Source organism: Ictidomys tridecemlineatus, chromosome 5 (assembly GCF_052094955.1).
Source record: "Ictidomys tridecemlineatus isolate mIctTri1 chromosome 5, mIctTri1.hap1, whole genome shotgun sequence".
In the NCBI taxonomy this organism is placed as follows: domain Eukaryota; kingdom Metazoa; phylum Chordata; class Mammalia; order Rodentia; family Sciuridae; genus Ictidomys; species Ictidomys tridecemlineatus.
In genome coordinates this window covers 113,641,513-113,666,090 of record NC_135481.1, presented here as the reverse complement: position 1 = coordinate 113,666,090, position 24,578 = coordinate 113,641,513, and the positions used below count along the sequence as shown (strand labels likewise).

The 24,578-nt window shown below is 37.1% G+C and overlaps 1 protein-coding gene across 21 annotated transcripts in view; it reads right to left on the bottom strand.

The window, feature by feature from the left end:
- Positions 1-1,603: 1,603 nt before the first annotated feature.
- Positions 1,604-24,578, bottom strand: part of Unc79 (unc-79 subunit of NALCN channel complex) — a 270,058-nt gene continuing 247,083 nt past the window's right edge. For 20 of the 21 annotated variants that reach the window (XM_040274610.2, XM_040274614.2, XM_078050764.1 and 17 more), the window contains 3 exons: positions 24,490-24,567; positions 4,401-4,442; positions 1,604-2,801 (listed from right to left, as the gene is read on the bottom strand). In XM_040274610.2, the coding sequence (XP_040130544.1) occupies positions 2,601-2,801; positions 4,401-4,442; positions 24,490-24,567 (321 nt within the window). In that variant the 3' untranslated portion in view covers positions 1,604-2,600. The remainder of the gene's footprint in view (positions 2,802-4,400; positions 4,443-24,489; positions 24,568-24,578) is intronic. The other variant, XM_078050749.1, reaches the window with a different exon arrangement.

Here is a 24,578-nt window from a genome sequence, read left to right as displayed (position 1 = left end):
CCAGCACATCTCCTTTCAAGGGTGAAATGGGAATATTTTAGGCTTTCTGGGCCACAGTCTCTTGCGAATCATTAACTCTGTCATTGTAGCCTGCCAGCGGCCATAGATAATATGCAAATGGCAGCTGTGCTTGCTTCTATAAAACTGTACAACCCAGGCAGTGGGCTGCATTTGGCCTGTGGTCTGTAGTTTGCTGGTCCTTGACCTAGGTGAATGGCTTCTCCTACCTGTTAGGGCCAATCCTGTTAATGTGCCTTACTTCCCCTCTCTTCCTGTCTTCTGTCTTAAAAGTACCTGAGCCCAACTTGCTGGAGGGCTGACCTAAAGGAACAATGGAAGATGAGGATACAGGAAATCTGTGGACACTGCACAGACTAGGGAAGCTCACTGGTACTATCAGCCAGTGAAGTGACAACGTGCTGGCAGGGACAGAACCGGGGTCTGATTGGCAGAGGGGTCACAGTTCTTGAGGGCACAGAAGGAGAGAGACTTGCCTGGGTGAAACCGAGCCCCCAGATGGTGATTGGGATAAAGGAAACAGGTCCAGACAGTAGAAAGTATTAAACGGGGCCCAGGAGGAGCCCTGTGTTAAGGGCTCATCTCCACCTCAAGGAGAATGCAAACGCAAAGGAAAGCGGGGACAGAGACCTGGAAAACACAGGGCAATGGAGATGGGGCTGGAGAAAAACCTCGGTTCATGACTAATGGTAGAATGGGGCCACCAAAACCCAGGCCACCTGGGGTGGGCCAGGCACAAAGCTAACCAAGAGCCAGGCCTGTGGCTGAGCCCAGGTAAGGGGTCAGCAAAACCCCTCCCTACCAGGGAAAGCAGTCAGGGCCTCATCCTGTAGCCTGCTTCTGGAACCTTCTTCAGGAATCCTTGCACAAAAAGAGAATGTCACAAGTTGGCCTTTGCTGAGCCCACTGGGCATGTCAAAAAAGACCTGGTGCTTCACTGAATCCTTTCCAATGTAACAGACATTAATTATCATTAAACACAGACTGCCAGAGCCTGGCTGCACAGACACTGCACATACTCTCAAAGCTGTCACTTTAAAAGTGAGATAAACAGATGCACAATTTACTGTACCACAAGACACAACGTTCACAGAAGCACAGCCAGGCTCCACTGGGCCTATGTGGGAGGCCCTCCTTTCAGCAGAAATGTTAGTAAAATGCTCAGGAAGATCATTTCTATCTGTGCTCCTAATACAGGGCCCAAAAGTTCCCTGCAAGTTTTCATAGAATGAACATCTACCACTCTGTCTTTCTAGAACTCACATGAAACACTCACACTGCTAAGGCCTCATTTTCCTTAGAGAAGCATGAAGGTAACAGACCTCCCTGAAGAAAAGGGAGGCTCTCCCTAACCAAAGTTGGGGGGGGGTGGGGAGAATGCTCTCATGCCCTTCAAGTCCTCTGAGAGAAGGGACTTCAAATCAGTATTGTATCTAACTCACCAAATTACCTGAAAGAAAGCCTCTTCCTCTAACTAACTGCAAATTTAAGAAGTTAGAAGATGTAAAATTTAGAAGAAATGGCTGCCAGGAACTAAACTCTAGCTCTATAAACTGATTTTTAAGAAACCCCAGGCTCACAAAGATAATAAAAAATGCATTTAATAGCATGTCAATATACAGTTTAAATGTGTAGTAAGTCTTCTTTTAAGTCAGTGCATTACAGGGATAAAGAGGAGAAATTTCATTTGGAATGCACAGCCAGATGCGAGGTGTGCGTGGTGGGGATCTTGGTGCTCTCACACTACTAAAACTCCGTGTAGAGGTGTCACTCCAGTGCTGTGCTCTGTGCCAATCAATGCAGGACTCGTCTGGTCCAGTATGAGATCTACAGCTTTAAGTCAAATAGTATACAAGTATTAACCAAAGAGTAAAATTTATTATTCACAAAACTAAAGTGGTTATCATAAAGCTTACAAGAAAGTACAGCCTAAAACTAATGAGTTGAAAAACTAGTTTTAAAAATAATAAAACTTACTGGACAGGTTTGGAAAATGGTATTATAAAACAAAGAAAACAACTGGCATAGTTTGACCACCTAATTTCTAAGTGCACTTTGTAACGTTCCTTGCAAGCTGCCACTTTTCCCAGGATAATGACAAAAAAGCTTCAGTCAGGTGTCACTGGCTTATGGTGACAGGTTTTTGTTTGTTTGTTTGTTCTTTTTTTTTATTGCATTGCCAAGAGTAGATTTTAAGAAAAAACACTACAAAGGTTTCAAAAACCCTATTTATTCTCTATCATCAAAAATAGCAACAGGGGGACTTATACAACTTTTCTGTGAGTACCCACCAGTCTATTTTTTTTTTCTTAAAAAAAATAGAAGTTAGTTAAAGAAAAATGATTTGGTTTTTAAAAAATAATGTAAGGAAACACTTAATCAGATAGCCCAAGGAGTCATCAGAAATATGTGTAGCAAGAAAGCGTCATTGTGGCCCTCTCCGGCCTTTGCACGTCTTTTACTAAACTAGGAAGAGGATGTACAGTACCAATATGTCCCCAACCTGCTTGGATCGAATCGTTTTGTTTTGAAACCCATTATTGCTAAACCAGAGTGTTGTCACTGAGAGCCGAGGAGTCCACTCATAGAGGATAAAATTGAGAGGCTGCTTCAGAGGACTGGATCTCCACCTGGGCCATTTTGAACTGGGTGCACTGCAGCCACTTGCGGAGGGCCACCAGGCCAGCACTGCTCTGACCTGAGCCCGGCAGCGTCCTTAGGCTGTGGTGGTTCACATGGTTCTGAATGGCCTGGAGGCGAAGCTGGAGGCCCGCAGACAAGTGCTGTTAAGAAAAGACACAATGTTAGCTCCTTCCTGCTGGGGCCCAGGCAACCCCGGAGGATCGGATGGCTGGGGGCTGCTCTGCAGGCAGGGCCCCGCTCAGCTCCAGGGTTCTCTGGACTAAGAAGGGAAGCTCTCAAATCTAGCAATACTCAGGGTGGGGGACATGGGACAGTCCCACTTCCAGAGTCACAGTAGCTCAACTCCATCCAAATAATGACATGCCCGTCTTGACTGACTCTGAAACAGGAAAGCAAAGCTGACAAACCAGTGGCTGGGCTGACACTTGCGCTTGTCTCTAGCAGCTATTCACCACACAGGCCTGGCTTTGTGGTTAGTGCCCGACTCCCTGGCTTCACATCCTGACCCTTGGCTCATCAATCTGGGTCAGGGGTTCCTCCAAGGCAGGGGTGGAGGTGGGAAAATAGTAACACTTCCTTCAGGGGCTTCTGTAAAGCCCAAGTGGGTTGCAGAGTGTTAGAGGATATGCCACGGTGGGTGCCCATTACATCTTAACATATTACAATCTCTGTCCTCATGTCAGGGCATGGAAAGGCCAGGCAGACAGTTCTTCTTCCTTCTCCTAGCTCCTCAGCAAGTCGTGCAGGCCTCTTCAGCTCGTTCTGTGAAGCAGAGGAACAGTAGCTCTGATGCTTCCAGGGGAGTATGGGCTACTCCGCTTTCCACAGGGAAAACTAGTGCCTGGTATGAAAGAAGGTCTCCCACACTGCAGATGCCCTGCACGGCCAGTGGCCACAAATAGTCCTGATGCCACCATCAGGACACAAGGCTGCCAGCACTGTTGACAGCTGCCTGCCCTCTTTCTATGCCGGCAAATGGTCAGGCTCCCTGTGACCCTCTTTCTTCCCCAACTTGGAGGGGAAATCCAGCAAGAGAGCTGCTGGCCTCCCCCCAGCCTCCATACTCCTACACTGTGATGTGGTGGTCTTGGATGGAGTAGGTGGTTGGCTCCGCCAACTTGCTGTCAAGCCCCAGGAACTACATTTGCTAGCCACGAAGTATGCTTACAATGACAGGACATCACTCCAGGTGAGGCCTGGGATTGGGACATAGATTTGGTCATGGTCTTCCCCCTCCAGGCTGTGGGACCTTATCCAAGTCCCTCTTCCTTTTGGTCTCATATGTCCTCATATATAAAACGAGGGGATAGGTTCCTTCTAGCTCTATGTGGTCACTCACTCAATGTTCTTAACAGAATTTTGCCCATCACAGAAAATCAATCTTAGTGGTCAGGAAACACCACTAACGTGCTTGGGACCAGATCCCATGGGTATCCTCCGAGGACAGGACAGCTTTGGGGCCTGCATTCTAATCAGGGGACTGAGCCTTGCCCAGACCCAGGGACGCACCCTCCACCTGCATCCTCATCAACAGTGAGCAGAGGGACAGAGGCTCCGGCTGTTGTGCTCTATCTGTGGGCCCCCTACCTGGTCCATAGGGTCTCCTGTATTATCAGCCCTAAGACCAGGAACAGGGTGAATTCCTCTTTCCTCACAGTAAGAGGAATGTCAACAATTGCTATGAATGTTCTGATGTTTACCGGAGAGAACAGCTTCCAACTGGCCCAGAGGTGACTTACCTTGATGTTCGACTGAATCATTGGCAACCACATAGGTATCAGCTGCACAGAGAGAGACAGAAGCCTCATTATTATTGTTCTCCACTTTCCCACACAGGCTTCCATGATTGCAAGGGAGCACAGCCCATGCTGGAGCTTTTTATACGGTGCGCGGAAGCAGCCCCCACTGCGCAGCTCTCAGTCCCCAGCAAAATGTCTTTCTCAGGCCAAACCCCACTGAGCCAGTGGCATTTGGAGGTTAATAAGCACCCCGAGAGTGCCTGAGACACACACTTTAGAGCAAATGACTGTCTCTTGAAAGCTACCAAACACAGGAAATTAAATGTGTATTTATTTAATTAAGCCCTCACTTTCTTGAAATAAAATTTCCTCTATGGGCTCTTCAGAACTGAGTCTCTGAGAGGAATGGGGACTCTTCTAGCCTCTAGTCATTAGAAGATACCACTGGGCAGCAGACAGAATCCTCCAGTGATAGAGAAGGCACCCCTGGAGGTGCTGGCTGTGATTTGGAAGGGACAATTCAGCAAGATGGAGCTGGTCATCTGTAAAATGTGGGTGTGCACATAGGCAAGCAGCAAGTCCCTGCTGGGGTGACTAGGCTCTGCTGTCCCTCTGATGTCCATGGAGCACAGGAGCCTTGGCCCCACTGCCTCCAGGAGCAGCTTCCCTCTCTTTGCTTTGGTCTCTTGGTCACATTTCAGTCCTTTAAACTATAAGTAAATATTCATGGCCTTGTACAACCAGAAGTCCACAACAGAATGTGACATTTCCCACAGTGGGTTCCACAGAAACCAACCTGGGTGAGGTTTCAATGACACAGGGGACTATGAGCCAACAAGTTTGGAAGTGCTAGTTTACTTCAGAGCTTCTGAGACCTTTAACATCATATCATTCCATTCCCTGTTCCTTCCAACCTTCCACTCTAACATAGAGTAGGGTTGCTTTGGATTAAATCATGTGTCCACAAAATTCACGCTGTGCCTTGAATTGGACCATTTTTGGAAATGGAGATGAAGATGTAGTTACTTAAGTTGGGGTCATACTAAAGCAGGGTGGACCCCCAATCCATATGGCTGGCATCCTTATGAAGAGGGGAGGCTGGACACAGACACACACAGGTACACTCAGGGAGAATGCCACCTGAAGACGAGGGCAGAGATCCACAAATCAAGGAATGTCAAAGCTCCTCCAGAGGCAGGAGGGAGAGAGGAGCTCAGGAGGGGCCCGCCCTTCCCACACCTCAATCTAGTCATCCGGTCTCCAGCAATGGAAGGAGAGCAGGCTCTGCGGTTTTTGTGACAGAGGCCCTAGCAGGTCGATTCAAGGCCCTCCAGGAAGCAAAGAGAAAGTCTGAGCACAGGTCCAGGTGGGAGTGCACAAGGCAACGAGGGGCAGGACAGACCCACATGGTGCTGGAAGTGAGGTTTACAGGAACATGTCGGGACAAGGAGTTTAGAGAAGCAGAGGCCAGGCCACTAGGAATCAGCCCTCAGATGACTCTGGAGGCCCTGTGAGGGATCTGGAGTTTAATCCAGATCCCTACAACTTCTGAAGAGGGGTGCCCCCTTCACCATGAGCAGGGACAGCTTCTGGGCATGGAGAGAGATTCTGCCTGCAGAGACACTCCCTTAAAAATAAACTTGCTTGAACTGATAAACTGCATTTCTCCCTGTTTTTGTTTCCAAGGCTAAATCTGGCTGTTATTCTACTTTTAACATTCTGTTAAGATATATAGTTGCTAACTTGCATTGACATTTAGTCCTCAACATTCCTAAACACAGTGTTTACCCTGCAGTCAGCTACCACTCTATGGCTAACATAAACACTGTGTTTAGGCCAAGGACCTGAACAGACACTTCTCAGAGGAGAATATACAATCAATCAACAAGTACATGAAAAAATGCTCACCATCTCTAGCAGTCAGAGAAATGCAAATCAAAACCACCCTAAGATACCATCTCACTCCAGTAAGATTGGCAGCCACTATGAACTCAAACAACAAGTGCTGGCAAGGATGTGGGGAAAAGGGCACTCTTGTACATTGCTGGTGGGACTGCAAATTGGTGAGGCCAATTTGGAAAGCAGTATGGATATTCCTGGGAAAGCTGGGAATGGAACCACCATTTGACCCAGCTATTGCCCTTCTCGGACTATTCCCTGAAGACCTTAAAAGAGCATACTACAGGGATACTGCCACATCGATGTTCATAGCAGCACAATTCACAATAGCTAGACTGTGGAACCAACCTAGATGCCCTTCAATAGATGAATGGATAAAAAAAATGTGGCATTTATACACCATGGAATATTACGCAGCATTAAAAATGACAAAACCATGGAATTTGCAGGGAAATGGATGGCACTAGAGCAGATTATGCTTAGTGAAGCAAGCCAATCCCTAAAAAACAAATACCAAATGTCTTCTTTGATATAACGAGAGCAACTATGAACAGAGCAGGGAGGAAGAGCAGGAAGAAAAGATTAACATTAAACAGAGTCATGAGATGGGAGGGAAAGGGAGAGAAAAGGGAAATTGCATGGAAATGAAGGGAGACCCTCATTGCTATACAAAATTACATATAAGAGGTTGTGAGGGGAATGGGAAAATAAACAAGGAGAGAAATGAATTACAGTAGATGAGGTAGAGAGAGAAGATGTGAGGGAAAGGAAGGGGGGATAGTAGGGGATAGGAAAGGTAGCAGAATACAACAGTTACTAATAGGGCATTATGTAAAAATGTGGATTTGTAACTGACGTGATTCTGCAATCTGAATTTGGGGTAAAAATTGGAAGTTCATAACCCACTTCAATCTAATGTATGAAATATGATATGTCAAGAGCTTTGTAATGTTGTGAACAACCAATAAAAAAATAAAATATTAAAAAAAGAGAGAATTAACAACTTCAAAAAAAATAAAAATCAATTTACATGACAAATACATTGTTCTAAGGTTATTCTGCATCAAATGGGAATTTAAAATATAGTATTCAAAAATCAAATCAACAATTATGCAAATTGTTCATATCCTTTTTGGTTTGTTTGATTTCCTAATGCAAACCAGTTATTCCTGTGTTTTTTGGCTATGGATTTGTTAAACAAATGTATAATTTCAGTGTGTCTACTCTAACCATTCTTCTTAAATATTCCCTGGCCCAAATAAAGGCAATTTATTGGAAAGATAAAAAAAAAATAAACACTGTGTTTAGATATGGAGCATGGTGTACCAAAAGATGTGACTGGACTAAAACAAAATCACACCCTCTCCATGCTTCACTTAGCCTGGAACTCTCATTAAAAAAGAAACAACAAATAAATAAAAAACACCAAACCATGAGATTACAAAGGTTGGTGCCAGGCAAGGTCATGCCCTCTCTGGCCCTCTCTGAACAGGACTGCTCAGCTAAACATTCTGAATGGCAAAAAGTAACGAGTCAAACCATCTCCCCACACAACATCTGCACAGCAGAAAGCAAGCCCTGGGGGTCCTCCTGTCTATAGACTTTGGCTGACTCTGACTATTTCTTATGGAAGAAGGCCTGTATTTCTCAATTCTGGGGAAATACTTGAAATAACCTCCTAATAAAAATCCTGAGAGACTTGGGAAAGGGAGGGGGGTGGCCCTGGGTGGACTTTGTCTCCAGTAATGTCACTGGCACTAAGGATACAGATAATGCAAACAAGGAGAACAGTGATGTTGGTTCTAAAAGGGTCTTTGTTCTCTTCCTACTGATGTAACATGTGATCATATAATTCTAAAATATGCCTGCAAGGGACTCTCAGGTTTGTGACTTAGAAATCACATGACTGAAGGCATCCATTAAAGCTCATCACTACTGATAGCATTATATAACCCCATAGTCATCCTATTTCAGGAATGCTAATTTGACTTACTGAGTAATGTTCATTTTAGTTCTCTTTTTGCTAGTGGTTTCTACAAAGCTGTCAGTAAGAATTAGATGTAACTTATTTTGGGCTCTGTAATGTTATAACAAAGCTGGTTGAGTTTTTTTTTTTCTCTCTAAAAACAATATCCAGAAAACTGAAGGGCACTGAAAAAATATGCTGTTTCTCACCAAAATAAAAGTGATACCTTTTCTCCTAACTTGATTTATGCTACAGAATAAATCGAAAACTTCCTATTTCATTGGACTGTATTCATTTCACCTGTATTCATTTCACCAATGCCTATTCCTGCTTTCAGAATTAAAGATGGTGGCAAAACCATCTCTATCAGCCAAGACCAGACTACCTGAAAGAACTACAAAGTCCAGATAAACTATGTGAAACAGTGATTTTTCAGATATTGAGCATCAGGTAATGCAGGACAGAGAAACAAACAAGGTGAGCCCTAGCTCACTGTCTGGAGAGAGTTTTCCAGGTAGTAACACATCAGGAGGAACCCAGGTGGAGCCCAGTAGTCTTCTTGGGTTAAGATGCAGCTGAGGTTCAGGAGGTCAAGGGTAGATTTGCAGGGTACAAGACTGGAAGGGAGAGATTTGCAGAGAGAAAGAAAGAAAGAGAGAGGGAGGGAGAGAGACACAGACAAATATGCAAAGGGATCCCTTTGAGTCTTCAGCTGAATATTAACCAATGTACACAGGTAAGAAAATGACCCAGTACTGAAGATAAAATCCATGGTGGTCACATAAGGTCAAGAATAGTTTGTGTTCCTACTAGTCACAGTTGAAAAATCTTGTAATCATATAACACTGTACTCAAAAGGACACTGGTAATGCAATAGTAGTACTCAGTAATTATTTGTCCAAAAAGTTCTGCTCTTATCCACCTAACAAAACTTAGATGTAATTTAGCTTGTGAGTATTTATTTATTTATATAAATTAAAAAAAAAAAAACCAGCACCCAATAAAGTCAAATTCACAACGTTAAGAATCCAATAAAAAATTACCAGGCATAAAAAGCAGCTCTTAGCAAATACAAAACAAAAATGATATAATCTTTGCATTTTATCAGATCATAATGGGATGAAATTAGAAACCATCACATTGACAAACTATATAAGTACATAAACTAAATGAACACATGGAAATTAAACAATACACTTTTGAACAATGAATGGGTTATACAGAAATCAGGGAAGAAATTTTAAAATTCTTAGAATCAAACTATAATAGCAATACAATGTAATCAGAATATTTGGGACACTAAGAAGAAAGTTTATGGCTATGAGTGCATACAGAAGAAAATCAGAAAGATGCTAATAATCTAATGAAGCATCATCTCAAGGCCCTAGAAAAACAAGAATAAACCAATTCCAAAAGTTATCAGAAGGAAGGAAATAATTAAGATCAAAGTCAAAATCAACGAAATACAGAATTTAAAAAATGCAAAGAATGAGTGAAGCATTGGCTCTTTGAAAAGATGAACAAGACTGATAAACCCTCAGACAAACTAACCAAAGGAAAAAAGTGAGAAGACACAAAATAATAAAATTAGAGGTGAAAAAGGAGATATTAGCATAGATATCACAGGAATCCAGAAGATCATTATGGGCTATTTGGATATGTTGAACAATCTGGAAGAAACCAATATATTTTTATATACATATATTCTGCCAAAACCCTTTTAATAGGCTATAGAAAATCTAAACAAACTTATAACAAGCAATGAGATTGGAACAGTTTTAAAAAACCTTCCAACAAAGAACAGCCTGGGACTGAATTCCACCAGACCTTTAAGAAGAATTACTACCAATGCTCCTCAATTATTCCATGAAATAGAATAGGGTGGAACACTTCCAAATTCATTTTAGGAAGCCAGACAAGGACACATTAAAAAAAGAAAACTACAGATTAATATCCCTGATGAACATAAATAAAATATAAGCAAATTATAGTCAACAACATTAAGAAGATTGTACATCATGACCAGGTTGGTTTCACTCTAGGGCTACAAGAATCATTCAACATACACAAATCAATAAATGTAATTCACCACGTAAATAAAATTAAGGACAAAAATCACATAGTCATTTTAATAAATGCAACAAAATTTAGCACCTATTCATGAAAAAGACACTGAAGAAACTTAGAAAGAATTTACCTCAATATCATAAAGGTTACATATGACAAACTAAAAGCCAACATCATAGTGAATGGGGAAAAACTGAAAGTATTTCCCGTAAAATCTTGAATAAGAAAGGATGTCAACTCTCACCACTCCTATTTAATGTAGTACTTGCAATTTTAGCCAGAACAATTAGGCAAGAGAAGGAAATAAAAGGTTCACAAATATGAAAGAAGTCAAAACATCATTGTTTATAGTTGACATGATCCTTTTGTTAGAAGATCCAAAAAACTCCACTGGAAGACTGCTGGAGCTAATTAACAAGTTCAACAAAATGGCAGGATATAGCCAGGAGTGGTGGTGCATACCTATCATCTCAGCAACTCAGGAGGCTGAGGCAGGAGTTTTGCAAGTTCAAGGACAGCCTAGCAACTTAGTAAGACCCTGTCTCAAAACAAAAAATTTTTAAAAGACTGGAGATGCAGCTTAGTGGTAAAGTGCCCCTGGATTCAATTCCCCACTACCAAAAAAAAAAAAAAAAAAAAAAAAAGCAGAATACAAAATCAACATACAAAAATCAATAGCTTTCCTCTACTCCATTAATGAATATGCTAAAAAAGAAATCAGGAGCCAGTTGTGATGGTGCACACTTGTAATCTCAGAAGCTTGGGAGGCTGAGACACGAGGATAGCAAGTTCAAAGCTACCCTCAGCAAAACGTGAGGTGCTAAGCAATTCAGCAAGACCCTGTCTTTAAATAAAATGCAAAATAGAGCTTCAGATGCAGCTCAGTTGTTGAGTGCCCCTGAATTCAATACCCAGTACCAAAAAAAAAAAAAAAATCAGGAAAACAATCCCATTCAATGTAGCCTAAATAAATAAATAAATAAATAGCACACACATACATACCCCTGGGAATAAATCCAACCAAGGAGGTGAAAGACCTCTCAATGAAAATTTTAGAACACTGAGGAAGAAATGGAAGAAGACACTTGAATATGGCAAGACCTCTATGTTCATGGATAGGCAAAATTAATATTGTTAAAATGGCCAAAAAGCATCATGTGAATTACCAAAAGCAATATGCGTATTCAATGCAATCCCTATCAAAATACCAATGGCATTCTTTATATAACTAGAGAAAAATAGTCCTAAAATTATTTTGGAAGAATAAAAGACCAAATAGCCAAAGAAATTCTAAGCCAAAAAAAAAAAAAAAAAAAGCAATGCTAGAACCATCACAATACCTAACTTGAAACTATACTACAGAGCTGCAATAACAAAAACTGCATGGAACTGGCATAGAAACAAACCCATACACCAATGGAACAGAATAGAAGACAGAAACAAACCCACACAAATACAGTCATCTGATGCTTGATAAAGATGCCAAAAATATATATTGAAAAAAAGATTTTTTAAACAAACGGAAAACTGATTATCCATATGTAAAAGAATGAGACTAGATACCCATCTCTTATCCTAACACAAAAGCCAATTCAAAATGGATCAAAGACCTAGGAATTAGACCAGAAACTTTGCAACTGCTAGAATAAAATGTAGGATCAGCACTCCCACACACAGGCAATAACTTCCTCAATTGGACTCTAAAAGTCAGGAAATAACAAATGAGATGGCATAAAATCAAAAATTTTCTGCACCACAAAGGAAATTGAGTGTGAGACAGAACCTACAGATTGGGAGAAAATATACTCAGAATATATAAAGAACTCAAAAAACTTACCACTAAAAAAAATAACCTGATCAATAAATAGGCAAAGGCACTAACAGACATTTGTCAAAAGAAATACTAATAGCCAACAAATATACAAAAATGTTCAACATCTTTAGCACTTAGGAAAATGTGAATAAAAGCTACACTCAGATTTCAACTCACTTCAGTTAGAATGATATCCAACAAGAACACAAACAAAGCTTAGTACACATGGCCCAAGTCTATAATCCCAGCTGCTCTTTGGAAGGCTCAGGCAGGAGGATTGCAAGTTCAAAGCCAGCCTCAGCAACTTAGCAAGGCACTAAGCAACTTAGCAAGACCCTGTCTCAAAATAAAAATAAAACGGGCTAGGAATGTGGCTCAGTGGCTAAGTGTCCCTGGGTTCAATCCCCAGTAACAAAAACAAACAATAAATGCTAGAGATGGGGGGGGGGGGGAAGGGAACACAATTACACTGCTGGTGGGATTGTAAATTAGTACAACTACTATGGAAATTAGTATGAAGGTTCCTCAAAAACTGGGGATGGAATCACCATATGACCCCAGCTATACCATTCTTTGGTATTTACCCTAAAGAATAAAAGTCAGTATATTATAATGATACATGCATATCCATATTTATAGCAGCACAATTTACAATAGCCAATCTAGGTGTCTGTCCATGGATAAATGGATAAAGAAAATGTGGCATCAATACAAAATGGAGTTTTATTCAGCAGTAAAGAGGAATAAATTTATGTAATTTTCAGGAAAATGAATAGAACTTGAGAGCATTATGTTAAGTAAAATAAGTAAAGGATTGTGTTTTTTTCTCATATGTGGAACTACAGAGAAATAAAGGTCAAAAAAAAAAGGTGGGGGAAATCTCATGAAGATAGAAGGGAGACCAGTAGAGTAGTGGAAAGGGACCAAGGAGAGTAAGAGGGGAGAGAAAGAAAAGATTTTGGGAAACAATATTGGCCAAATGACATTGTTATTTTGTGTGCTATATATGAATGTGTAACAATGCATCTCACTATTATGGAGAATGATAATGCACCAATAAAAACATGGAAGAAATAAAAGGGGGAAATTACCACATACAAAGAATTAGGAAAATGTGACCCATAAATAAGGGGAAAATCTATCAATATAATATACATTAAAAATGACACATTAAAAATAATTACATAATTAGTACACAAGAACTGTTATAACTATTTCCAGTACAATAAAGAAGGAAGAAGAAAAAGACTGAGCATATTGAATGGAGGCACCTAATATTTTAAGAAATGATGGCTGACACTTTTCCAAATCAAATGAAAATAATAATTTCATAGATCTAAGAAGCTCAGCAAACTAACGAACAAGAATCACAAAGAAAACAAGGCACAGCATCATCAAACAGCTTAACAATAATGGCAAAGAAAATCTTCAAAGCAGTCAAAGAAAAAAGACACATTATATACAGATGAATAAAAGACTGATGGAAATCTTGTTGGAAAGAATGTAGGCAAGAAGACAGTAAAGAAACAATATCTGTAAAGTAGTGAAAAAGTAGAAAAACCAAAGCACAGTAAATCTAGAATCTCATATCCTGTGAAATTATTTTTCAAAATAAAGGCAAAAGAAAGACTTTCTGAGAGAAACAATGGGTAAAGTAATTAATCACCAGCAGACGTGTGTAAGAAATGTCAAAGCAAGTCTTTTGGGCAGAAAGAAAGATGATTGGTAAAAGAAGTTTGTAGATATACAAAGGCATGCAGATCACTGAAAAGAGAAAACATAAACATGACAATAATAGAAAATTTAAATAAATATAAACACTTAAAATCTCCTTTTTAAAGATTAAAAAAGTGTTTAAGTTGTAGATGGACACAATACCTTTATTTATTTATTTATTTTTATGTGGTGCTGAGGATCTAACCCAGTGCCTCACATGTGCTAGACAAGCTCTCTATCACTGAGCTACATTCCCAGCCCTAAAATCTCTTTAACAGAAAATTGATTGCTTAAAGTAAAAGTAACAACATATTGGTGTGGTCTATAACATATACAGAAGTAAATGAACAAGGACAATAACTCAAAACCAGGAGGTGGGAAATGAAATATATCATACGGTTCTCTTATAATCCAGGAAGTGGTATGATATTACTTGACAGCAGAATGTGGTAAGTTAAAAGTGTATATTCTAAACTAAATTAATGACCAAAACAAAGACAACAAAAGACATGTAGCTAGTAAGACTATTAAAACGCTTCTAAATAACCTATGGGTCAAAGATGAAGTCAAAATGAAATTATCTGGAACTGAAGAGAAGTGAAATATTTCAAAATTGGGGGAAAGTAATTAAAGAAGTACTTAAAAGGAAATTTAGAGCACTAAATATTGCTGTTTGAATAGAAGAAAATTCTCAAGTTAATGTATATCAAAAATTTTATTATAAAATCCTCAATTAATCCAAAAGAAGATAAAAGGAGTAAGACACAAAGAACAGATGGGAAATATAGAAAACAAGTAGTAAGATGGTAAATTTAAACCCAACAATATGACAAAACACAGTAAAAGAAAATGGTCTAAGTACACCAATCAAAAGGTAAGATTGGATTTTTTAAATAAGTGATATCCAACTGCATATTATTCATAAGAAGTACACTTTAAGCTGGGCAGGGTGTACATATCTGAATTCCAGCTACTTAAGAGGCTGAGGTACAAGTATTGCAAATGTAATGCCAGCCTCAGCAATTGCCAAGACCATCTCAAAATTTAAAAAAAAAATTGTTTAAAGGACTGGGAATGAAGCTCAGTGGTAAAGTACCCCTGGATTCAATCCCTAGTACTGAAGAAATAAGAAAGAAGAAAGAAAGAAGAAGGAAGAAGAAGAAGACAATGAAAATAATGACAGACACTTTAAATATTAAGTATAATGACAGATAGGTTCACTCTTTAAATAGTAAATATAAAGAGAGGTTAAAAATAAAAGGATGGGGAAAGATATATCATCCTAAGGGTAAATAAAAGAAAGCTGAACTGTTTTATTAATATCACATAAAATAATGTTTAAAGCAAAAAAGATTACCAAGGCTAAAGAGGAACATTTCATAATTTCAATTCATTAAAACAAGTAACAGTCCTAAACATTTGTGTACCTAATAACAGAGTTTCAAATTATATGAAGCAAAAACTAGTAGATCTGAAAAGAGAAATAAGCAAATTCACAATTATAAAGATATTTCAATACTCCTTTCTCAATAATCGATAGAACACATAAACAGACACAGAAGGAAGGATATACAGAAGACTTGAGCATCACTATCTAAGAGTGTGAGCTAATTCATAGGAAATTCCACCCAATCATAGCAGAAGTCGTATCCTCTTCTTAGACATGCAGAGCATTTACTAAGATAGACAGGATTCTGGGATATAAAACAAGTCTCAAGAATTTAAAATGATTCAAACTATATAAAGTATATTCTTAGACTACATTGGATATAAGTAGCAATCTATAACAGAAAAGTCTTGGGAAATACCCAAACATTTGAAAACTAAATAATATATGTCCTAATAATCAATAGTTACCAAAAGAAAGCAAAAGAGAAGTCAGAAAATAAATTCTGAACCAAATGAAAATGTTATTCTCATAAACATACCAAATTGTGGTTGCAGCCAAGCCAGCGCTGTCAGGGAAATTTATAGCACTAATCATTTTTTGTTAGAAAAGAAAAATGTCTGAAATTAATGAGTTCCATTTCTCCTGAAGAAGCCAGAAAAATAGGTCAAATTTAAATTTATTAGAAAGAAGAAAATAATAAAGAATAGAAATCAATTAAACAGAAAACAGAGAAAATCAATGAAAACCAACTGGAATAGTTGTTTTAAACTATCAGATACCTCTTTATCTTCCAATTTTATTTGTTTTGTTTGTTTTTGGCTGGTTTCTTCAGTGCTGGGGATGGAACCTAAGGACTTGTACATGTGAAGCACACACTCCACATGCTCTCAGCCCTAGTTGGGCTTTAAAATTTGTTTTTACATCACTCAAATTGATAATATCTGATCAGACAGAGGAGGGGAAAAATAAAGTCATATATTTCCAATATCTGGAATTAAAGAGATGACATAACAATTGACCCTATAAATTTTAAAATTAAAATAGACATATTATGAACAATTTCATGCCAATTGACTACTTTGATGAAATGAACAAATTCCCTGAAAGATACACACTATCAAAGCTCACTCAAGAACAGATTCTTGTAAAGCCCTATATCTACTTTAAAAATTTAATCTATAATTCAAAATTGTTTGAAAAGAAAAATCTAAGTGGCTCTGCAGGAAATTCTACCAAATATATGGGAGAAATACTATCAATTCTACACAATTGTTTTCAGAAAACAGAAAAAGAATATTTCCCAATTCATTCTACGAGACCTGATATAAAAACTAAATAAATTACAGTCCAATATTCCTCATGAATATCTGTGGAAAAATTCATTTAAAAAAACTAGCAAGTTGAATCCAGTAAGATATAAAAAGGATAATATATCATGATCAAGTATAGTTTGTCTTAGGAATACAGGATGTTTTAATATTTAAAAGTCAATCAATGAAACTCACCATTTTAACAGTTAATAGATACAATACCTATGATAATTTCAATGGGTGTAGAAAAAGCATTTGATAAATCCAACACCCTTTCCTAGAAAGATTCCTAGTAAAGTAGAAATAACAGAGAACCCTATTTAATCTAATAAAGGTTATCTATGAAAAACTATCAGCTAACATTTATTTAATAATGAGTAATGAAATACCAGATATTCTCTTCATAGGATCAGGAACAAGGAAAATTTTACTGTTCTCACTACTTGTATTCAACTTGTACTGAGGGATCTAGCCAGGGTAATCAAATGAGGAAAAAAAAAATGAAAAGTACAAATAATGGAAAAAAAGACAAAAAAAATGACCTTTTCTACGCATGACATGATCATCTACATAGAAAATCTCATGAAGGTGACATAGAATCAACAAGAACTAATAAATGAGTTTAATAAGTTTCAGGGTAGAGGATCAATTAAAAAAAAAGCAGTTGTATTCCTAAATACTACCAATGGACAATTAGAAATTTAAGTGAACCCAGTGGTTCAGGAGGCTGAGGCAGAAGGATTGCAAGTTCAAAGTCAGCTTCAACAACTCAGCAAGGCCCTAAGCAACTTCATGAGACCCTGTCTCAAATCAAAAATAAAATGGTTGGGGATATGGCTCAGTGGTTAAGCACCCCTGGGTTCAATCCCTGGTAACAAAAGGAGGAGGAGGGGGAGGAGGAGGAGGAGGAAGAGGAGGGGGGGAGAAATTTAAGTGCCCAAAACCCCATATAATAGAATAAAAATATGATATGGATACATTTCACAGAAGTATGCTAGGCCTGCATATGAAAAAAAACAAAAAATTTCTGAGAAAAAAAGAAGACATGTATAAATGGAAATATATAGTGCATTCATGGATCAGAGGACTCAATATTGTTAAGATCTCAATTTTTTTCAGTCTAATCTAAAGACTCATGCCATCTTAACCAAATTCTCAGTAGTCTTTTTGTAAAAGATTAACAAAGTGATTTTTAAATTTATCTAGAAATGGAAAGAACCTACAAAAGCCAAAACAACTTTGATAAAGATTAATAAATTCAGAAGACTAACACTACTTCATTTCAAAGCATATTATAATGTTATAGTGATCTAGACTGTGTAGCATAAAGACAGACAAAGAAATCAATGGATCAATATTGGAAATTCAGAAATAGAACAATACAAATATGGTCAACTGCTTTATAACAAAATTGCAAAGACAAATCAAAGGAGAAAAAAATGTATTTCTAACAATGATTCTGGAATACTTGCATACTATATGCATAAAAAGTACCTCAATCTTACCTTATACCATACATAAAAGTTAATTCAAAATGGAATTTTGTTAATGATACTTTATCAAAATAAAAAAACTTCTACTGTTCACAAGATACTTTCAAAAAAACCACAGAGAAAATCTTTGCAGATCATATGTCTGATAAAAGATTTGTATTTCAACATGCAATAATAGGGAAAAAACTTAACCCCATAAAAACTGGGCAAATAATTAACAGATACTTCACAAAGCAGTTATATGGACAGCAAATAAGCAAATAAAAAGATGCTTAACAAAATTTCAATAGTGAGATACCAGTACACAGCTCTAATACTAAAGACTGACTCTACCAAATGCTGATTAACAAAAATGTACAGGGATACACACTCATATACTGGGAGTGTGAACACAACAGGGCACAAACACTCTGGAAAATGGTTGGCCAATTTCTTAAAAAGTTAAACATATACCAACATACAGCCCAGAAATTTCATTTCTAGGTATTTGCCCAACATACATGAAAGCATATATGAACACAAGAACTTAATATGTAAACATTCATAGAAGTTTTATTGGAAACACATCAGATGTCTGTTAACTGAAGAATGGATAAACAAAATTTATCTTTAACCATACAAGGAATAATACTAAGAAATAAAAAGTAATGGCCAGGGAAGGGTTTCAAGATGATAGAATAGGGGCTGGGGTTGTGGCTCAGCAGCAGAGTTCTTGCCTAGCACGTGCAAAGCGCTGGGTTGGAACCTCAGCAACACCTAAAAACTAAATAAGTAAATCTAATCTAAAGACTCATTTAGCATTATGTCCAACTAAACTAAAAAAATTATGTCCAACTACAACTAAAAAAATATATTAAAAATAGATGGTGGAATAGAAGAGGTCACTTTCCAGCTGTTCTGTGGCATGAAACCAAGAAAGCAGACAGGAAGCTTCTCATCAAGAAACCTTCAGGGATACTCTAAGTCTACAAGGTAGAAAGAAACTCTACTGCCTCAGAGCCATACTGTTAGATGGGCAGACACACTAACAATATGAAAAAGCAAGGGAACAAATCACCCCAGACAAACCAAGATACTCCAATAACAGAATCCATCAACACCACAGTGGAAGAAATGTCAGAGAAAAAGTTTAGAACTATCACTAAACTGATCTGCAAAGTAAAGGATGCTTTAAGGAGTGAAATCAGATAGAAAATACAGGAAGTAAAAGAACACTTCAATAAAGAGAGATTTGGGGAAAAAAATAAGCAGAAATCCTCAAAATGAAGGAATCAATAAACCAAATAAAAAATCCAATTGAAAACATCACCAACAGACTAGATCACTTGGAAGACAGAGTTTCAGATGATGAAGACAAAATATACAATCTTGAAAATAAAGTTGACCATGGAGAAAAGATGTTAAGAGACCATGATCAGAACTTCCAAGTAATATGGGATAAACTTAAAAAACCAAATTTAAGATTTACTGGTATAGATGAAGGCTCAGAGATACAAATGAAAGGAATGAGCAATCTTTTCAATGAAATAATATCAGAAAAATTCCCAATCCTAAAGAATAAAATGGAGCTGGGGCATGGTGCTGCATGCCTGTGATCCCAGCAGCTTGGGAGGCTGAGGCAGGATAGTCTCAAGTTCAAAGCCAGCTTCAGCAATGGCAAGATGGAAAGCAACTCAATGAGACCCTGTCACAAAATAGAGCTGGTCAGTGGTTGAATGCCCTTGAGTTCAATCCCTGGTACCCTCCCTCCAAAAAAGAATGAATAGAAAATCAAATTCAGGAGGCTTACAGGATGCCAAATATACAAAATTACAACAGATCCACACCAAGGTACACTATAATAAAAATGCCTTACAGAATAGGATAGAATTTTAAAGGATGCCAGAGAAAAATGACAAGTAACATTGAGAGGGACAGTAATCTGGATCTTAGCTGATCTCTCAACCCAGAACCTCAAAGCTAGAAGGTCTTGGAATAATATATACCAAACTCTGAAAGAAAATAAAAATTAGCCAAGAATACTATACCCAGCAAAATTAAGCTTCAGAATTGATGATGAAAAAATAAAATCTTTCCAAGCTAAACAAAAGTTAAAAGAGTTCACAATTAGCCTGCACTACAAAAAATATAACCAATAAGATATTACATGAAGAAGAAATGAAAAATGAAAGTGAAAACCAGAAAAAGGAGAAACTACACTAAAAGAACAGCGAATCAATGGAGAAACTAATTCAAATTAAAAACTAGAAATAAGTCAAAATGACAGGGAATAAAAATCATACCTCATTAATAATAACATTGAATATAAATGATCTAAACTCATTAATCAAAAGACATAGACTGGCAGATTAGATTAAAAGCAAGACCAAACAATATCCTTTCTTCAAGAGGCTCACTTCACAGGCAAAGACATGCAGAGACTGAAGGTAATAGGATGGAAAACAAAATATCATTCACTGCTTAAGGGAATTATGCATCAACAAGACATAACAATCATAAGTATTTATGGAGCATCTATGTGTATCAGACAAACCCTTCTCAATTTCAAGAAGTAAACAGACCACAACACCCTAATACTGGATGATATTAACAACCTCTCTCACCACTAATTCAAATTAAATACCACTGGATAGATATTCCAGACAAAAACTAAATAAGAAGCTATAGAACTAAGAAATACAATTAATAATTTAGACTTAACAGACATATATAGAATATTTCGTCCATCAATGAGTGAATATACTTTCTTCTCAGCAGCATATGGATCCTTCTCTAAAGTAGACCATATCATAGGCCATAAAACAACTCTTGGAGAATACAATAAAATAGAGATAATACCTTGCATCCTATCAGATCATAATGGAATGAAATTACAAATCAACAATAGAATAAAAAATAAAAGGTACTCTAACACCTGGAGAATAAATAATACACTACTGAATGATGACTGGATAGCAGAAGAAATCAGGGATGAAATAAAAAAAAGTACTTAGAGGTAAATGAGAATAGCAATACAACATATCAAAATCTCTGGGACACTATGAAGGTAGTGCTAAGAGGAAAGTTCATTGCATTGCACTCATTCATTACAAGAATAGAAAGTCAGCAAATAAATAGCCTAACTTTACATCTCAAAACACTAGGGAAAGAAGAACAAATCAATACCAAAGCAGTAAAGACAAAAAATAACTAAAATCAAAGCTCAAATCAATGAAATTGAAACAAAAGAAACAATAAAAAAATCAACAAAAGAAAAAGTTGAAAAAAAAGTCAATAAAATTGATAAACCCTTAGCCAAGAAAAATAGAGAGAAAACTCAAATTACTAAAATTTGCAATGAAAAAGGAAATATCACAATGGACACTACTGAAATACAGACGATAATCAGAACCTATTTTGAAAATTTATACTCTAATAAAATAGAAAATCTTGAAGACATCAGCAAATTTCTAGAGACATATGACCTAAACAAATTGAATCAGAAGGACATAGAAAATTTAAACAGATCAATTTCAAGAAATGAAACTGAAGATACCATCAAAAGCCTACCAAGAAAGAAAGCCCAGGACCAGATGAGTTCTACCAGACCTTCAAAGAGTGAATATACTTTCTTCTCAGCAGCATATGGATCCTTCTCTAAAGTAGACCATATCATAGGCCACAAAACAACTTCTTTCATTATTTAATGAAATAGAAAAGAAGGGAATACTTCCAAATTCATTCTATGAAGCTAGTATTACCCTGACACCAAAACTGGACAAAGACATATCAAGGAAAGAAAATTTCAGAACAATATCCCTGACAAACATAGATGCAAAAATTCTCAATAAAATTCTGGCAAATGGCATAGGAAAATATATTAATATATTTAATAAATATATTAAAAAGATAGTGTACCATGATCAAGTGGGGTTTGTCCCAAAGTTGGTTCAACATATGGAAATCAATAAACATAATTCATCACATTAATAGACTAAAAGACAAAAACCACATGATTATCTCAGGAAATGCAGAAAAAGCATTTGACAAAATACAGCATCTATTCATGTTTAAAACACTAGAAAAACTTGAGATACTAAGAACATACCTCAACACTGTAAAAGCTATCTATGGTAATCCCTAGGCCAACATCATTCTAAATGGAGAAAATTTTAAAACATTCCTCCTAAAAACAGGAACACAACAGGGATGCCCTCTTTCCCCACAGATTTCAACAGTTACGGAATCTCTAGCCAGAGCAATTAGATAGAAGAAAGAAATTAAAGAGATATGAATAGGAAAAGAAGAACTCAAAATCATCCTTATTTGCTGATGCATGATTCTATATTTATAAAACCCAAAAACTCCACCAGAAAACTTCTAGAACTCATAAATGAATTCAGCAAAGTAGCAGGATATAAAATTAACACCAATAAATCAATTGTATCCCTATATATTAGTGATGAATCAATTGAAAGAGAAATTAGGAAAAATATCCCATTCACAATACCCTCAAGGAAAAATAAAATATTTGGGAATCAATCTAACAAAAGAGATGAAAGACCTCTACAATGAAAACCACATAACACTAAAGAAAGAAATAGAAAATGGAAAGATCTACCATTTTCTTGGATAGGCAGAATTAATATTATCAAAATGGCCATACTACCAAAAGTGCTATACAAATTTAATGCAATTCTTATTAAGGTTCCAGTGATGTTATTCATAAAAACAGAAAAAGCAGTCATAAAATTCACAATAGCTAAGCTACAGAACCAACCTAGGTGCCTTTCAAAAGATGAATGGATAAAGAAAAATGTGGTACATGTACACAATGGAAAATTACTCAGCCATAAAGAAGAATAAAATTATGGCATTTGCTGGTAAATGGATGGAACTGGAGACTATCATGGTAAATGAAATAGGGCAATACCTAAAAACCAAAGGCCGAATATTCTCTCTGATATGCAGATGCTGACTCACAATAGATCAGGAAAAGGAGGAAGGAGAAGTAGAAGTTCACCAGATTGGACAGCTGTTGGGGGGGTAATAAAGGGGAAAGAATGGAGGATGGGAATGGTAAAGATAATACAACGAATCAGAATAACTTTCCTATGTTCACATATAAATACACGATCTGTATAACTCCACATCATTTACAACCATAAGAATGGGAAATTATACTCCATGTAATATGATATTTCAAAATACATTCTACTGTCATGTATAATGAAAAAGGACAAATAAAAAATTCTTTAAAAAAGTAATGGCCTATTCATACATGGAAAAACATGGATTAATTGCAATGTCATCATTATGAGAAAAAGAAAGCAGAAAGTATAGAATGAAACTATTTATAGAAAACTAACCTATGTGACAGAAAACAGAATAGTAGCTGCCTGGGGACAGGAAGTGGTAAATAGAGGGACTATAAATTAACAAAAGAAAACTTTGTGGGGGGTAAAAAAATCTTGGTTGTAGTGATGGGTTCATGAGAGTAACATATGTCAAGACTTAACAAAATGCACCATTTAAATACATGCAATTTGCCATATATAAATTATTACACTTCAGTAAAAAATAACACCAGGTAGAAGCATCCAATTGTCAGTCACATCATTTCTGTCACAGTATTGACTTGTGCTATATTGAGCTAGATAAAACATATATCTCTATACCATTGAACCAATGACCTTGCACAGTTCTGGTAACAGTCAAGTTTTCCCTGAAAAAAAGGCTGCTTTTCTTCATCACAGTGTGAGTTAACATGAAAAGTGTCTTGAACCAAGAATGAAATTAATCATGAAGTGAAATAGCAAGTCCTAAGGTTCCAAAATGATACACTCCGGCAAGTGGAAAAGGTGAGAGAGGAGGAAAGAAGAATGACAGGTAAAACAAAGAGGCAGAATGATGGAAAGGACAAGATAAAGGGGGAGCTAGCAAGACAAAGGGAGTGAGAACCAAGTTCTACTTTACTTTTTAATTGTGCACCACACTAGTCTGTTCCTAATGTCCCTGGGAAGAAGACATATGCTTGAATTATTACATGCTGTATACTGACTTAATATAATATTTAAAATAAAAATTCATTTATCTTAGAGAAAAGCACCAGATAGCAGGTCAATAATTACAGACTATTTTCCTTGATTTTCCAGATATCTGTCACAAAATGAAGTACCACCAACTGATTTATACTATAATAGGGTCATTTTCAGATCAGTGTTCCGCAGTAATATTTTCATTCCTGTGCCACATGCAGTCATGGTCTGACATGGAAGAGTTGGTCACAGTGGTAGAACAAAAGCAAAAATAACAAGAACCATCTGGTAAAAGGTTGTTGAAGAAGCCTAAATCCTCCACTCCCAACTCTAAATGTTAAAACTAAATCCATTTTATTTTCACATTGGTTTTTGGCAATATAAAATGGTGTATAAGAAAATTGTAAGATTGTCCTACCTTGACAAAAATGGTTGAATTGCATTCTTGCAATGCCTCCATTAAACTAATCACATGGAGACACACCATTTCTACCATCTGAAACAACA